The 16,576-nt window shown below is 49.8% G+C and overlaps 1 protein-coding gene across 4 annotated transcripts in view; it reads right to left on the minus strand.

Moving 5' to 3' along the window:
• LOC140395531 (aldehyde oxidase 1-like) overlaps positions 1-16,576 on the minus strand; it is a 331,856-nt gene that overhangs the window by 54,810 nt on the left and 260,470 nt on the right. For all 4 annotated transcript variants that reach the window (XM_072483451.1, XM_072483442.1, XM_072483460.1 and 1 more), the window contains 2 exons: positions 15,137-15,328; positions 4,213-4,443 (listed from right to left, as the gene is read on the minus strand). In XM_072483451.1, the coding sequence (XP_072339552.1) occupies positions 4,213-4,443; positions 15,137-15,328 (423 nt within the window). The remainder of the gene's footprint in view (positions 1-4,212; positions 4,444-15,136; positions 15,329-16,576) is intronic.

The following is a 16,576-nucleotide window of genomic DNA, read 5'->3' on the forward strand; positions in this document are numbered from 1 at the left end:
AGTATCACTATCCCCTCCACATACTCCTCAGTGTCACTGTCCCCTCTGCATACTCCTCATTGTCACTGTCCCTCCACATACTCCTCAGTGTCACTGTCCCCTCTGCATACTCCTCAGTGTCACTGTCCCCTCTGCATACTCCTCAGTGTCACTGTCCCTCCACATACTCCTCAGTGTCACTGTCCCTCCACATACTCCTCAGTGTCACTGTCCCTCCACATACTCCTCAGTGTCACTGTCCCTCCACATACTCCTCAGTGTCACTGTCCCTCCACATACTCCTCAGTGTCACTGTCCCTCCACATACTCCTCAGTGTCACTGTCCCCTCCACATACTCCTCAGTGTCACTGTCCCTCCACATACTCCTCAGTGTCACTGTCCCTCCACATACTCCTCAGTGTCACTGTCCCTCCACGTACTCCTCAGTGTCACTGTCCCCTCTGCATACTCCTCAGTGTCACTGTCCCTCCACATACTCCTCAGTGTCACTGTCCCTCCACATACTCCTCAGTGTCACTGTCCCCTCTGCATACTCCTCATTGTCACTGTCCCTCCACATACTCCTCAGTGTCACTGTCCCCTCCACATACTCCTCAGTGTCACTGTCCCCTCCACATACTCCTCAGTGTCACTGTCCCTCCACATACTCCTCAGTGTCACTGTCCCTCCACATACTCCTCAGTATCACTGTCCCCTCCACATACTCCTCAGTGTCACTGTCCCTCCACATACTCCTCATTGTCACTGTCCCTCCACATACTCCTCAGTGTCACTGTCCCTCCACATACTCCTCATTGTCACTGTCCCTCCACGTACTCCTCAGTGTCACTGTCCCCTCCACATACTCCTCAGTGTCACTGTCCCTCCACATACTCCTCAGTGTCACTGTCCCTCCACATACTCCTCAGTGTCACTGTCCCTCCACGTACTCCTCAGTGTCACTGTCCCCTCTGCATACTCCTCAGTGTCACTGTCCCTCCACATACTCCTCAGTGTCACTGTCCCTCCACATACTCCTCAGTATCACTGTCCCTCCACGTACTCCTCAGTGTCACTGTCCCCTCCACATACTCCTCAGTGTCACTGTCCCTCCACATACTCCTCAGTATCACTGTCCCTCCACATACTCCTCAGTGTCACTGTCCCTCCACATACTCCTCAGTGTCACTGTCCCTCCACATACTCCTCATTGTCACTGTCCCTCCACATACTCCTCAGTGTCACTGTCCCTCCACATACTCCTCAGTATCACTGTCCCTCCACGTACTCCTCAGTGTCACTGTCCCCTCTGCATACTCCTCAGTGTCACTGTCCCTCCACATACTCCTCATTGTCACTGTCCCTCCACATACTCCTCAGTGTCACTGTCCCTCCACATACTCCTCAGTGTCACTGTCCCCTCTGCATACTCCTCAGTGTCACTGTCCCTCCACATACTCCTCATTGTCACTGTCCCTCCACATACTCCTCAGTGTCACTGTCCCTCCACATACTCCTCAGTGTCACTGTCCCCTCTGCATACTCCTCATTGTCACTGTCCCTCCACATACTCCTCAGTGTCACTGTCCCTCCACATACTCCTCAGTATCACTGTCCCCTCTGCATACTCCTCAGTGTCACTGTCCCTCCACATACTCCTCAGTGTCACTGTCCCTCCACATACTCCTCAGTATCACTGTCCCCTCTGCATACTCCTCAGTGTCACTGTCCCTCCACATACTCCTCAGTGTCACTGTCCCTCCACATACTCCTCAGTGTCACTGTCCCCTCCACATACTCCTCAGTGTCACTGTCCCTCCACATACTCCTCAGTGTCACTGTCCCTCCACATACTCCTCAGTGTCACTGTCCCTCCACATACTCCTCATTGTCACTGTCCCCTCCACATACTCCTCAGTATCACTGTCCCCTCCACATACTCCTCAGTGTCACTGTCCCTCCACATACTCCTCAGTGTCACTGTCCCCTCCACATACTCCTCATTGTCACTGTCCCTCCACATACTCCTCAGTGTCACTGTCCCTCCACATACTCCTCAGTGTCACTGTCCCTCCACATACTCCTCATTGTCACTGTCCCTCCACATACTCCTCATTGTCACTGTCCCTCCACATACTCCTCATTGTCACTGTCCCCTCCACATACTCCTCAGTGTCACTGTCCCTCCACATACTCCTCATTGTCACTGTCCCCTCCACATACTCCTCAGTATCACTGTCCCCTCCACATACTCCTCAGTGTCACTGTCCCTCCACATACTCCTCAGTGTCACTGTCCCCTCCACATACTCCTCATTGTCACTGTCCCTCCACATACTCCTCAGTGTCACTGTCCCTCCACATACTCCTCAGTGTCACTGTCCCTCCACATACTCCTCATTGTCACTGTCCCTCCACATACTCCTCATTGTCACTGTCCCTCCACATACTCCTCATTGTCACTGTCCCCTCCACATACTCCTCAGTGTCACTGTCCCTCCACATACTCCTCAGTGTCACTGTCCCTCTGCATACTCCTCAGTGTCACTGTCCCTCCACATACTCCTCATTGTCACTGTCCCCTCCACATACTCCTCAGTGTCACTGTCCCTCCACATACTCCTCATTGTCACTGTCCCTCCACATACTCCTCATTGTCACTGTCCCTCCACATACTCCTCATTGTCACTGTCCCTCCACATACTCCTCATTGTCACTGTCCCCTCCACATACTCCTCATTGTCACTGTCCCTCCACATACTCCTCATTGTCACTGTCCCTCCACATACTCCTCATTGTCACTGTCCCTCCACATACTCCTCAGTATCACTATCCCCTCCACATACTCCTCAGTGTCACTGTCCCTCCACATACTCCTCATTGTCACTGTCCCTCCACATACTCCTCAGTGTCACTGTCCCTCCACATACTCCTCATTGTCACTGTCCCTCCACATACTCCTCATTGTCACTGTCCCTCCACATACTCCTCATTGTCACTGTCCCTCCACATACTCCTCATTGTCACTGTCCCTCCACATACTCCTCAGTGTCACTGTCCCTCCACATACTCCTCATTGTCACTGTCCCTCCACATACTCCTCAGTGTCACTGTCCCCTCTGCATACTCCTCAGTGTCACTGTCCCCTCTGCATACTCCTCAGTGTCACTGTCCCTCCACATACTCCTCAGTGTCACTGTCCCCTCTGCATACTCCTCAGTGTCACTGTCCCTCCACATACTCCTCAGTGTCACTGTCCCCTCTGCATACTCCTCAGTGTCACTGTCCCTCCACATACTCCTCAGTGTCACTGTCCCTCCACATACTCCTCAGTGTCACTGTCCCCTCTGCATACTCCTCAGTGTCACTGTCCCTCCACATACTCCTCATTGTCACTGTCCCTCCACATACTCCTCAGTGTCACTGTCCCTCCACATACTCCTCAGTGTCACTGTCCCCTCCACATACTCCTCAGTGTCACTGTCCCTCCACATACTCCTCAGTGTCACTGTCCCCTCCACATACTCCTCAGTGTCACTGTCCCCTCCACGTACTCCTCAGTGTCACTGTCCCTCCACGTACTCCTCAGTGTCACTGTCCCCTCTGCATACTCCTCAGTGTCACTGTCCCCTCCACATACTCCTCAGTGTCACTGTCCCCTCTGCATACTCCTCAGTGTCACTGTCCCTCCACATACTCCTCAGTGTCACTGTCCCCTCTGCATACTCCTCAGTGTCACTGTCCCTCCACATACTCCTCAGTGTCACTGTCCCTCCACATACTCCTCAGTGTCACTGTCCCTCCACATACTCCTCAGTGTCACTGTCCCCTCTGCATACTCCTCATTGTCACTGTCCCTCCACATACTCCTCAGTATCACTATCCCCTCCACATACTCCTCAGTGTCACTGTCCCTCCACATACTCCTCAGTGTCACTGTCCCTCCACATACTCCTCAGTGTCACTGTCCCTCCACATACTCCTCAGTGTCACTGTCCCTCCACATACTCCTCAGTGTCACTGTCCCTCCGCATACTCCTCAAAATCACTGTCCCTCCACATACTCCTCAGTGTCACTGTCCGCTCCGTGTACTTCTCAGTGTCACTGTCCCTCCACATGGCCCTCGGTGTTACTGCATGTCATCCCTTCCCTCACACAGGATCCTCATTGTCCTCATTAGACTAAATTGCCTCGCCATGCTCATGTGCAAACGGATACAGTGCGTAACATACCTGGTTGAGGAAAGGTATAACAAAGCCAACTGCCTTTTTCAACGGCATTACAGAAATGCCTCTTTTCTTCCAGCGATTGAGTTTGTTGAATTCTTCGATTACAATCTTTCTGTTGTGATAGGAAGCCGACTTCAGGCATTCATTCCAACATATTAGCTGGTTGCGTGAGTCAAATATAGTTTTGCACGGGGTGTAGCACTCCTCTCCCCTGTACAGATTTATCTCGCGAACCTGAAAGTGGGACCAATTCCTTCAGATGATCCAGCGAACAGCACACAGAAACTCATTATCTAAAATATCCAAAGGGGCTGAATGGCCCCCTCCTGTCACTTTATTCCTGTATAACCAATGGATTTGCTTATACATTTCTAAAACATTTCCAGTTCAATTTATGGTCAATTAACAATTAATTCTTTTTTTCTAAAAATTTTAATAAAAATTTTAATAATGTATAAGATTTCTCAGTGTGGTCTCCAGCGGGAAATGCGGGGTGCCTCCAGCCGGATGGATCAACATAATCCAGATCACAATCCACCCACACTCAGAAATATTTTTGGACACATGACTTCCGGTGGCGGCTATGAAGGAGTAAGTCGCACATTTGGTGGCTCCCGCTCTGGTCAGACTTTTGGACCTTCTCCCCCGATTTTTTACTGGACTTGATTTGGAAAATCGATGATAGAGACAATTGTGTACTGGATTCCCACATCGGTGCATGGAGAGGAGGACTAGATGTGCTCGCAAAGGCAGAAACAGACGGGCAGAGAAGGCTTGGGCTGAAGCTGCAGTGGGAGAAAGCATGGCGGATGACCGGAGCTCTGACTTGTCGACCTAGCATTCAACGGATCAGCTGATGCAAGTTATCTAGGAGGGTTTCGCCAAATACAAGCAGGACCGCTTGGACCCGATTAAAGAGTCAATTGTGTGGCTGGAGCTTAGATTGGATGCTCAAGATCTGATGATCCAGAAAGTAGAGAAGGCGCTGGCTGACCAGGAGGAACATCAAACTGCGGTGGAGATGGAAGTGGGGCTGCTGAGAGACCAGCAGAGGCTCCTGGAGAAGGTGGAGGACCTAGAGAATAGGTCCCGCCGGCATAACTTGAGAATCGTTGGGCTCCCGGAGGGGTCTGAAGGAGCGGACGCTGGGGCATACACAGCGGGCATGTTTGAGAAGCTGCTAGGGGAGGGGACATTCTCCAGACCCTTGGAGGTGAACAGGGCTCACAGAGCGCTTGCGAGGAAGCTGCGAATGGGAGACCCCCCGAGGGCAATGGTAAGAAATTCCACAGGTATTTGGACAAGGAGTGTATTTTACAGTGGGCCAAGCAGACACGGAGCTTTACATGGGAGAACAGTATCCTGCGGATCTATCAGGACCTGAGTGCGGAGGTGGCCAGGAGAAGAGCGGGGTTCAACCAGATAAGGTCGACCCTTTTTAAGAAAAAGGTGAAGTCCGGACTGGTATATCCGGCCTACCTCTGGGTCACGTACGAGGAGCAACATTTCTATTTTGAGTCTCAGGAAGCGCTGGACTTCGCAAAAAGTAAAGGGCTGGTGGCGGACTGAGAACTTTGAACTTTGCTGCAACGTTCATGTTTTAAAAAGTTTCTCATCTTTCGTTCTGTGGACGTTATTTGTAATACCTTCTGTATTGATTTGGGGCCAGTAGCAGCGCTGAATGAGTTAAAGTTTACATTTGCACTGTCGGGGGATAGAGGTGTGTTTGTTAGATGCTGGATCTTTTGCTTGATCTTTTCTTTGTTTAGCGGTTTTTTCTGTCGGGCAATTGTGTTGGGAATGTCTTTCATTTGAATATGTGTGTAGGAGCGGGGGGGATGGGTGGGGAGGGAACAATAGGTGGGAGAATGTCTGGCACCAGGGGTGGGGGCCACTCAGCTAGCTGGGCGGGCTAGCTCACGGAAGTGCAGTGTGGGGTGAGCAAATGTTAGGGTTATCGAAGGGGTCAATTTACTTTGTGCTGCTACTAGGGGGAGGGGTGGGGAAATGTTCTGCTGGCGAGGGAGGGACTTTTGCTAAGGGACAGAAAGGAGGTCGGAGTGGAGGCTGTCTGGGGGCGGGCTGGAGACTTGCCCAAGAAAGGGGATGGCTGATCGGCGAAAGGGGGGGGCGATGAGCCCCCCAACTAGGCTGATCACCTGGAATGTACGAGGGCTATATGGGCCGGTCAAAAGGGCGCGCGTGTTCGCGCATTTGAGAGGACTGAAGGCGAACATAGGAATGCTACAGGAGACGCACATTAGAGTAGCTGACCAGATTAGATTAAGGAAGGGATGGGTTGGCCAGGTTTTTCACTCGGGACTGGACTCGAAGACTAGAGGGGTCGCGATCCTGATCAATAAGCGGGTGGTGTTTGAGGCGAGAAGAATAGTTTCGGATGTGGGAGGCAGGTACATTATGGTCAATGGGAAATTGGAGCGGGTGCAGGTAGTATTAGCAAATGTGTATGCGCCAAATTGGGACGATGTGGAGTTTATAAAGAGGATGCTGGGGAAGATACCGGACCTGCACTCGCACAGATTGGTCATGGGAGTGAACTTCAACACAGTTATTGACCCTGGCTTGGACCGGTCAAGCTCAAAAACAGGCAGGGTGCCAGCAATGACAAAGGAACTAAAAGGGTTCATGGAGCAGATGAGGGGGTGGACCCATGGAGATTTGGGCACCGGGGAATGAAGGAGTTCTCCTTCTACTCACACGTGCATAAAGTGTACTCCCGGATTGATTTCTTCATTTTGAGCAGGGCCTTACTGGCAGGGGTGGTAGACACGGGGTACTCGGCGATCACAATCTCAGACCATGCTCCGCACTGGATTGACCTGCAGGTTAGTAAAGACAGTAACCAGCGCCCGCACTGGAGGTTAGACGTGGGACTTTTAGCTGACGAAGAGGTGTGCGAGCGGCTGAGGAAATGTATTCAGAACTACCTGGAAGTCAACGACACGGGGGAGGTTTCGGCAGCGGTGGTCTGGGAGGCATTGAAGGCGGTGGTTAGTCGCGAGCTGATCCCGATACGGGCCCACAGGGAGAAGGCAGACAGGGCAGAGATGGACCGACTGGTAAAGGAGATATTACAGGTCTACAGGAGGTATGCAGAGACCCCAAAGGCAGGGCTTATAAGGGAACGGCGGAGGCTACAGGCGGAGTTCGGCTTGTTAACCACAGGGAGGGCGGTAGAGCAGCTGAGAAAAGCAAGGGAGGCGATTTATGAGCATGGAGAGAAGGCCAGCAGAATGCTTGCACAGCAGCTTAGAAAGAGGGAGGCAGCCAGGGAGATAGGGAAAGTAAAGGATGGGGACTCAGCAGGGGTGAACAAGGCGTTTAAGGAGTTTTATAGTCGGCTGTACGGGTCAGAACCGCCAGCTGGGCCGGAGGGGATGAGGCACTTCCAAGGGGGGCTGAATTTCCCGAAGGTGGACTGGGGAGCTGGTAGAAGGGCTGGGGGCCCCGATAAGGATGGAAGAGATAGTGCAGGGTCTGAAGGCCATGCAGTTGGGTAAAGCCCCGGGGCTGGACGGGTACCCGGCGGAGTTCTATAAAAAGTTCTCTGGGATATTGGGGCCACTGTTGATGAGGACATTCAATGAGGCAAGGGAGCGTGGGGAGCTTCCCCCGACGATGTCACAGACCACGATTTCGCTGATCCTGAAGCAGGACAAGGACCCAGAGCTGTGTGGGTCCTACAGGCCGATATCCCTATTGAATGTAAACGCCAAACTGCTGGCCAAAATGTTGTCCTCTAAGAGTGAGGACTGTGTGCCGGACATTATAGGGGAGGACCAGACAGGGTTTGTTAAGGAAAGGCAGTTGGTGGCCAATGTAAGAAGGTTGTTAAACATGATAATGATGCCCCAGAAGGTAGGGAGGTGGAGGTAGTGGTCGCAATGGACGCAGAGAACGCTTTTGATCGAGTAGAATGGGAATATCTGTGGGAGGTACTGGGATGGTTTGGATTTGGGCGGGGCTTTATTGACTGGGTCAGGTTGCTGCATCGGGCTCCTGTGGCGAGTGTACGGATGAATAGGACAACATCGGACTACTTTAGGCTCCATCGGGGGACGAGACAAGGATACCCCCTCTCCCCACTGTTGTTCGCGTTAGCCATAGAGCCGCTGGCAGTTGCATTGGCGGCTTCAAGGGCCTGGAAAGGGCGGTCCGGCGGGGGTGGGGGGTGGAACATAGAGTCTTGTTCTACACAGACGACCTGCTCCTGTATGTATCGGACCCAGCAGAGGGGATAGAAGAAATCATGAGGGTTTTGGGTGAATTTGGCCGGTCTTCGGGGTATAAACTAAATATGGGGAAAAGTAAGATGTTTGCAGTCCAGGCAAGGGGACAGGAGAGGCGACTGGGGAACTGCCGTTTACAGTTGCAGGGGGAAGCTTTCGGTACCTAGCCATCCAAGTGGCGCAGGGATGGGAACGGCTGCACAAACTAAATCTGGCCCGACTAGTAGACCAAATGAAGGCCGATTTTCGGAGGTGGGACGTGCTCCCATTGTCATTAGCTGGGAAGGCCAGATGGTGAAGGTGACGGTCCTCCCGAGATTCCTGTTTGTGTTTCAGTGTCTCCTCATCTTTATTCCGCGGTCCTTTTTTAAACGGTCAACAAAGTGATCACTAGCTTTGTATGGGCGGGCAAGACGCAGCGAGTTAAAAAGGGGATGCTTGAGCGGAGCCGGGGAGAGGGCGGGCTGGCGCTGCCAAACTTCAGTAATTACTACTGGGCGGCTAATATAGCAATGATCAGGAAGTGGGTGGTGGGGGGGGCGGGGTCGGCATGGGAGCGTATGGAGGCGGCTACATTGAAGGGCACCAGCTTGGGGGCGCTGATAACGGTGCCTCTGCTGTTCCTGTCGGCATGGTACTCCACCAGTTCCGTGGTGGTGGTGGCCCCGGGAGACAAGGGGCAATGGAGGAGACATGTGGGAGTGGAAGGAGCATCGGTCTGGTCTCCATCTGTAATAATCACCGGTTTGCCCCGGGAAGGATAGATGGGGGGTTTCGGAGATGGCAGAGAGCAGGGATTGAGAGGATGGGAGATGTGATTATAGGGCAGCTTTCCTAGTCCGAGGGAGCTGGAGGAGAAATTTGGATTGGCGAGGGAAAACCAGTTTAGGTACCTGCAGGTGTGGGACTTCCTACGTAGTCAGGTTTCAACCTTCCCGCTCCTACCACCAAGGGGATACAGGATAGGGTAGTTTCCAGAGTGTGGGTGGGAGAAGGGAAGGTCTCCGACATCTACAGGGAACTCATGGGGTCAGAGGGGACGCAGACGGAGGAGCTGAAACGCAACTGGGAAGAGGAGTTGGGCGGAGAGATAGAGGATGGTCTCTGGGCGGACACGCTGCCTGGAGTTAACGCATCCACAACATGTGCCAGGCTCAGCCTGATACAGTTTAAGGTTGTTCACCGGGCTCACATGACAGTGGCCCGGATGAGCAGGTTCTTTGGTGTAGAAGATAGGTGTGCAAGGTGTGCAGGAGGACCAGCGAACCATGTCCACGTGTTCTGGACATGCCCAAAGCTTAGGGGATTCTGGCAGGAGTTTGCGGATGTCATGTCTACGGTGATGAAAACAAGGGTGGCACTGAGTCCACAGGTGGCGATTTTCGGGGTGTCGGAAGATCCGGGAATCGAGGAGGAGAAAGAGGCAGACATTCTAGTCTTTGCTACCCTGGTAGCCCGGAGACAGATACTATTAGCTTGGAGGGACTCAAAGCCCCCGAAGTCGGAGACCTGGCTATCTGACATGGCTAGCTTTCTCTGTTTGGAGCAAATCAAGTTCGCCCTGAGAGGGTCAATGTTAGGGTTCGCCCGGAGGTGGCAACCGTTCGTCGACTTCTTTGCGGAAAATTAATCGTCAGCAGAAGGGTTTAGTGTAGGGGGCTAATAAAGGGGGGGGACCTGTAAGAGAGGAAGTCGGCCTTTGCACTATGTATATAAATTCATGTACATTGTTTATTTTGTTGTTGTAAAACCAAAAATACCTCAATAAAATGTTTATTAAAAAAAAAGAAATATTTTTGGAGCCGGGGTGATTCATGCCATGGGTCCTGAAGAAACTGGCAAGACTGGATCCTCAGAGATCGGGCACCATTTTTAAAGGACACCCCAATCTCAGGATAACCCCAGAGCACGCCTTCAATCACTGGCAAACTACCTCCACCCCCAAACAATCATTAGCAAGTTCCTCCCAATCGCGGGCAAGTCTTCCCCCGGATCGCTGGCAAAGACAAAATGAGTGACACCCTGCTGTGGGATCGACAAAGGCCCCCACATTTAGGACTCCCCTACAGGTTCTCCCTCCTTCAGGCTCTGCCCCTGGTCTGTGCCAACTTTGAACTGCCCCTGACACCCTGGCAGTGGCAACCTGGCACTGCCAAGTTGGCTCTGCCAAGGTGCCAGGGGCAGCACTCAGACAGAACACTTGGTCTTCCTAATGTTGACTTCAGAACAAAAGAAACCAAGCAGAACAAACTATGGTTAGAAACAACACACGCTCTTTCTAAGAAGGACTTCAGAACAAAAAAAAAGCCTCTGAAAAAGCTGCGGTTAGAAACAAAATCCGTTTCGGGCAACACGGTGGCGCAGTAGTTAACACCGATGTCTCACGGCGCCGAGGTCCAAGGTTCGATCCCAGCTCTGGGTCACTGTCCATGTGGAGTTTGCACATTCTCCCTGTGTCTGCATGGGTCTCGCGCCCAAAACCCAAAGATGTACAGCGTAGATGGATTGGCCATGCTAAATTGCCCCTTAATTGGAAAAGAAATTATTGGACTCTAAATTTCTAAATAAAAAGAGACAAAATCTGCTCAAAAGAGTTAATGAACCGTGAAGAGCTATAAAAATAACAAAGCTCATTGCTGCTTTGAAATAGCCTGGTCCTATCAACCAAGAGACTTATAAAAGGTAATGGACTGTGAAATTGAATTTAAACAATGCAGTTCAAAGCTTCTCACCAAGCCCAGTAGCTTGAAAAGGTTAAAGGGAAATGAAATTGAATGTGAAAGAAGCACTTCAACGGTTTCCAACACATCAATGGGAAGACGTTTGCCTTCATCTGACACATCTTTGAACCTGACATGCTGGGAGAGAGCTTAGAGATTTTCAAAGCTACAGCGGGAAGACTTTCAACACAATCCCCATCCCAGGCAAGACCCCTTACCTGAAACCTTCCAACCCAACATCCACCTCCCGTCCCCTCATATCCACTGAAGGATCTCCCTTGGCAACCTAGAGGAAAGTGTATGGAACGGGTACTCACCCCTATGCTCACCCTCAGTGTCCCTGGTGTCTGGTCCCTGCTTTTAGGACCAATAGTGATTCATGCCAATGGGATTTCCTGCTGTGGAGGTCGTGGGAAGGCGGGAGCATCGCGAGAGGCTGCAGAATTCCACTTCAAGCTCGCTAATGAGTTCCGATAAAGTTCTCGCCGTTTCTGGGTGAGAATCTGATGTTGCCAGTGGGAGCGGGCTGGGAGACTCTCAACAAGTTTGGCACCTGACGAGAATCCCATTTTGGGTCTCATGCCTGTTTCAACAGGCCAGTAGGAGTCCTGGCTCGGGCAAAAGGCCCTGAAGAATCATCCCCAGGATATTGAAATCTTGTGAATATAATAGTATAATAGAATATACTGGAATATATAGTAAATTGAATATAAGGAAATCCAGTGGTCAGAATATAGTGCGTAGAAATTGTATGATAGATAGCTGCCCAATATCATAGTTGGTAACACTGGAGTTAATTTGCTTGTTTTGCAGTGTGATTTGCAGCCTTAGAAGGAGAGCAGTGAAGTCTTGAAAGCACCTGGTGACCAAGCATTCAAAGTGACCACATTTCTTAAGTGCCATGTGAGTGTCCCTTTAAGAAAGCTTTCTGCCTTATCACATGGCTTCAGTGATGTCATTGTGTGGCTCTGTGAGCTGTTTTACTTTCAGTTTTGACTGCTGTGGACTCAGGGAGAAATAAGTGTTTTGTTCCCATCTCTCTATTTTCAATTTAAATATCTGTTCCGGTAAAAATCACCTTGGTGATGGCTTCAGATATGGTTTCCTTCCCGGAAAGGTTTAAACCTGCTGGTGAGACATGGTCAGAATCTCAGGAAAAGCCATTCTTATTCAAGTGAGAATGCAGAGTGCTGGCCCATGTCCTTCAAAAGGGGTTTTGGTTTATGGGCTTTTGTTTTTGAATTGGAACAGTTAAGGGGGAACTTATTAAGTGTTATGCATAGATTACTCTAGCTGTGGGGTGTCTTTATGTTTGTAATTGATAAAATTCAATTAAATGATTGTGTTTATATAAATGTTAACTAAGTTCTGAGAATAAAGCTTGTTTGATTAAAGTGTCTGGGAAGACTGTCGAATCGCACCTCAAGTGAAGGCTCTTGTGCTCATCCTAGTGTCAGGTGGTTGTACCTTTAAGAAATGGGTGTTTATCAAATAGCTGCAGTGATATCAGTGTGTGGGTGGAGCTGGGCTGTCTGTCTTTCACTTTTGTTTTGAGCTGGCAGTTGCAGTGTGCTTTTGGTTTCGTTTTCAGAGGTGGATAGCTGCATTCAAAGCAAGCAGCTGTATAATGATCTCTCTCTCTGCAAGCTAAGGAGTGTCTCCAGATCATTGATGATTTCAAAGTAATCCCTGTTTCTGTACAGTATTTAAACCTGCCTTCTTTATTTTAAAAAGGATGTAACTTATGGATGTTGTTCGGTAAGTTATTATGGGTTATCTGTAGTGTACTGTATCTTTTGGGGAGTGGTCAGGGTTGGTAATTGATAAACTGTTTACTGTGTGTTTATAAAATGTTAACTGGATTCATAGAATAAACATTGTTTTGTTTTAAACATACTTTAGCTCTCTGTTGCATCACACCTGTAGAGTGGGCCGTGTGCTCCCCATACCACAATCTATTTAAAGTTGTGGGTCAGGTGAACTCCATGATATACTTTGGTGTTCTCTAAACCCTGGCCCATAATACTAGCCAAATTCAACAAAAAGTTACAGGTCAGGTGAACTCCATAATACACTTTGGAGTTTTTAAACCCTGGGCCATAAAACAAGTAAACAGGACACTGATTTCCATATTAGAATCATAGAATCATAGAAGTTTACAGCATGGAAACAGGCCCTTCGGCCCAACCAGTCCATGCCGCCCAGTTTTTACCATTAAGCTAGTCCCAGTTGCCCGCACTTGGCCCATAACCCTCTATACCCATCTTACCCATGTAACTATCTAAATGCTTTTTAAAAGACACAATTGTACCCGCCTCTACTACTACCTCTGGCAGCCCATTCCAGACACTCACTACCCTCTGAGTGAAGAAATTGCCCCTCTGGGCCCTTCTGAATCTCTCCCCTCTCACCTTAAACCTATGCCCTCTAGTTTTAGACTCCCCTACCTTTGGGAAAAGATGTTGACTATCTACCTTATCTATGCCCCTCATTATTTTATAGACCTCTATAAGATCACCCCTAAGCCTCCTACGCTCCAGGGAAAAAAGTCCCAGTCTATCCAGCCTCTCCTTATAACTCAAACCATCAAGTCCCGGCAACATCCTAGTAAATCTTTTCTGCACTCTTTCTAGTTTAATAATATCCTTTCTATAATAGGGTGACCAGAACTGCACACAGTACTCCAAGTGTGGCCGTACCAATGTCTTGTACAACTTCAACAAGACGTCCCAACTCCTGTATTCAATGTTCTGACCAATGAAACCAAGCATGCTGAATGCCTTCTTCACCACCCTGTCCACCTGCGACTCCACCTTCAAGGAGCTATGAACCTGTACTCCTAGATCTCTTTGTTCTATAACTCTCCCCAACGCCATACCATTAACTGAGTAGGTCCTGGCCTGATTCGATCTGCCAAAATGCATCACCTCACATTTATCTAAATTAAACTCCATCTGCCATTCGTCGGCCCACTGGCCTAATTGATCAAGATCCCGTTGCAATCCTAGATAACCTTCTTCACTATCCACTGTGCCACCAATCTTGGTGTCATCTGCAAACTTACTAACCATATTATGTAGGAACTGGTTGGAGCTTGTACTGTGTGCACTTCAACCAGTTCTACTGCTGAGGGAACTGAGCAGACCTGACAAAGACAAGTGTCAAATTATCATTGTGGACCCTGGTGGCGGAGGAGGGCGAGAGAGGGGTTAATTGGATAACAACCAGAATGGAAAATGCCCTGAATTTGTCTTTTTGTGGCAGAGAGATCATCCATTAAATAAAAACAAACAAGACAAGATAGAAGGAAGAGAGAGGAGGGGCCTTGAAGATCAAAAATGCGAGAGAAACCATTTGTGCCTCCTATCGTCCCAACCTTAACATGGGGAGTATAATCCATGCTAAACTACAAAACAATGGCCGGTTTATTGACATACTTTATATAACAACTTGCCCTGTCTTTGCCTCAATAAAGTCAATTCACAACAAAGGTTTGCTGCCAAATCTACTCCTGCTTAAAGGGGTGCAAAAACCCCAAATCCTTTCACAGCCCTTGCTGCCCCGGGTCATCTACACTTGTTAAATACGATCCCCAATACCTGTCTGGTGACAGTTCCAGCTTGATTTCAGCTCTTCAAGCTGACGGGTTACATTGCAACTCCTGTTTTAAACCTTGCAGCTCGCCTGGTGAATGCAAATAAAGATGGGGCCTGAAAATCATGGCAGCCTGTGAGGGACTCCTTCACCAGCATGGACAGCAGTTCAGCCCGTGCACTTCATCATTCACTTAACTAAAAGGCAAAATGACTTCAATTGAAAAATGCATCGAGTGGCTTTCTTTTCACCATTTTGTGCCCGATTCCACCAGCAACTGAATGGAGAACACAGGGACCCCAGGTGGGAGTAGAGAAAGAGGGTTGGTGAATAAGAGGAGACAGACTTCCTTTTGTTACTTACCTTTTCAGCTGAAAGACCGCATTTAGAAGCCACATCTGTTATCCAGCTCTCAGTAATAGCAATTGCCTGGGGCTGTCCAAACGCACGAAACGCTGTGTTGGACGGCAAGTTAGTCCTGCAAGCAAAGCCAGTCAGGCGGAGATGTGGAATGTGGTAGCCACTATCCATGTTCATGAGAGCGTTCTCCAGAACCTGTTACCAAAAAACCAATACAGCAATTTTCTCTCTACATTTATCCAATATACACTTCCATTAATCATAGCCAGACTCTCCTAAACAGCATACAGTGTGGCACCAGTCGGGAGCACTCTTTGAAGAATGGAGTTAGATGGCAGCTTATCAGACCGTTGTAACATGTCAAAGCTTAACAGTCCAACGAGAGGCCTTGAAGAGCAGACACAAGGATGGACAAATCCAGCAGCCATTGAACTACAGCAAAGAGCAAATGCAGTGAATGACCAGTGAATCTGCTATTGATGTGGTTGAGGACAAATGCCGATGCAGGACACCAGGGAGAATACCCTTGCTCTCCTGTGAATAACGGCATGAGATCGTCATCATTCACGAGAGGGCAGTGGAAATCAAGGTTTAACGTTGCTTCTGAAACTAAGCGGGCTGGATTCTAAGTTTCTGAGACTAAGGGCTGGATTCCTCCGTCCCACCCATTGCAAGATCGTCACAGGTGAGACATGGACAATGGTAAAGTCCATTGACCTCGGGCAGGATTCTCCGGTCACCAGGCTGGCACAGGCAGAGAATCCAGCCCTGAGTGTTGACTCCAGGGCAGGATTTGTGGACTTTCACGGCAGCAAAACTGGCGCCTAACCTGGACCGGTTCAGCAACTGTGGAGGGGCTGTTGCCACATGGGATTCAATCGATTGCAATGAAAGATAGTGCAGGATTCGCCAGATCCGTGATTGACATTTGGGAGACAAACTAGCTGCAGCCGCATATACACATTACAATCCCCAGACACACTCATCCCAGCCAACAATGTGGCACTGGTTGTGCTGTAGCTCGCCCATACAGCTGATGGGTGGCCTGGGGAGACACCTATATGACCCGTGGCCCGTTCACAGTGGGCAGTCAACAGCATGTGTAGCTGCATGGCTGCCTTGCTGGCTGCGTCAATGGTGTTCCGTGTCTGTCCACCCCAACCCTACAGCCCACCTTCTTGCCACGCCCCACTACTCCCCCGGCCCTTTGCAGAAGCCCCCCTCCCGGCAGTGGCCCAACTGTCAGCAAACTATGGCGATGTTGGACGCTTTCCATACCCCCACTCTCTCCCTCAGCAGCTATGACATCAGTTTTACGATTTTTAAAAGCACAAGTGAACTGCATGTGGTAAACCACTGTACTCTTGTATTAGGTGATGTCAGGTAGGACCTGTACTACAGGTTCGCCGGTAGTCCTTGCTTGCTGGCTCCACCCAGTAAGCG

Source organism: Scyliorhinus torazame, chromosome 2, assembly GCF_047496885.1.
Source record: "Scyliorhinus torazame isolate Kashiwa2021f chromosome 2, sScyTor2.1, whole genome shotgun sequence".
NCBI classification, from domain to species: domain Eukaryota; kingdom Metazoa; phylum Chordata; class Chondrichthyes; order Carcharhiniformes; family Scyliorhinidae; genus Scyliorhinus; species Scyliorhinus torazame.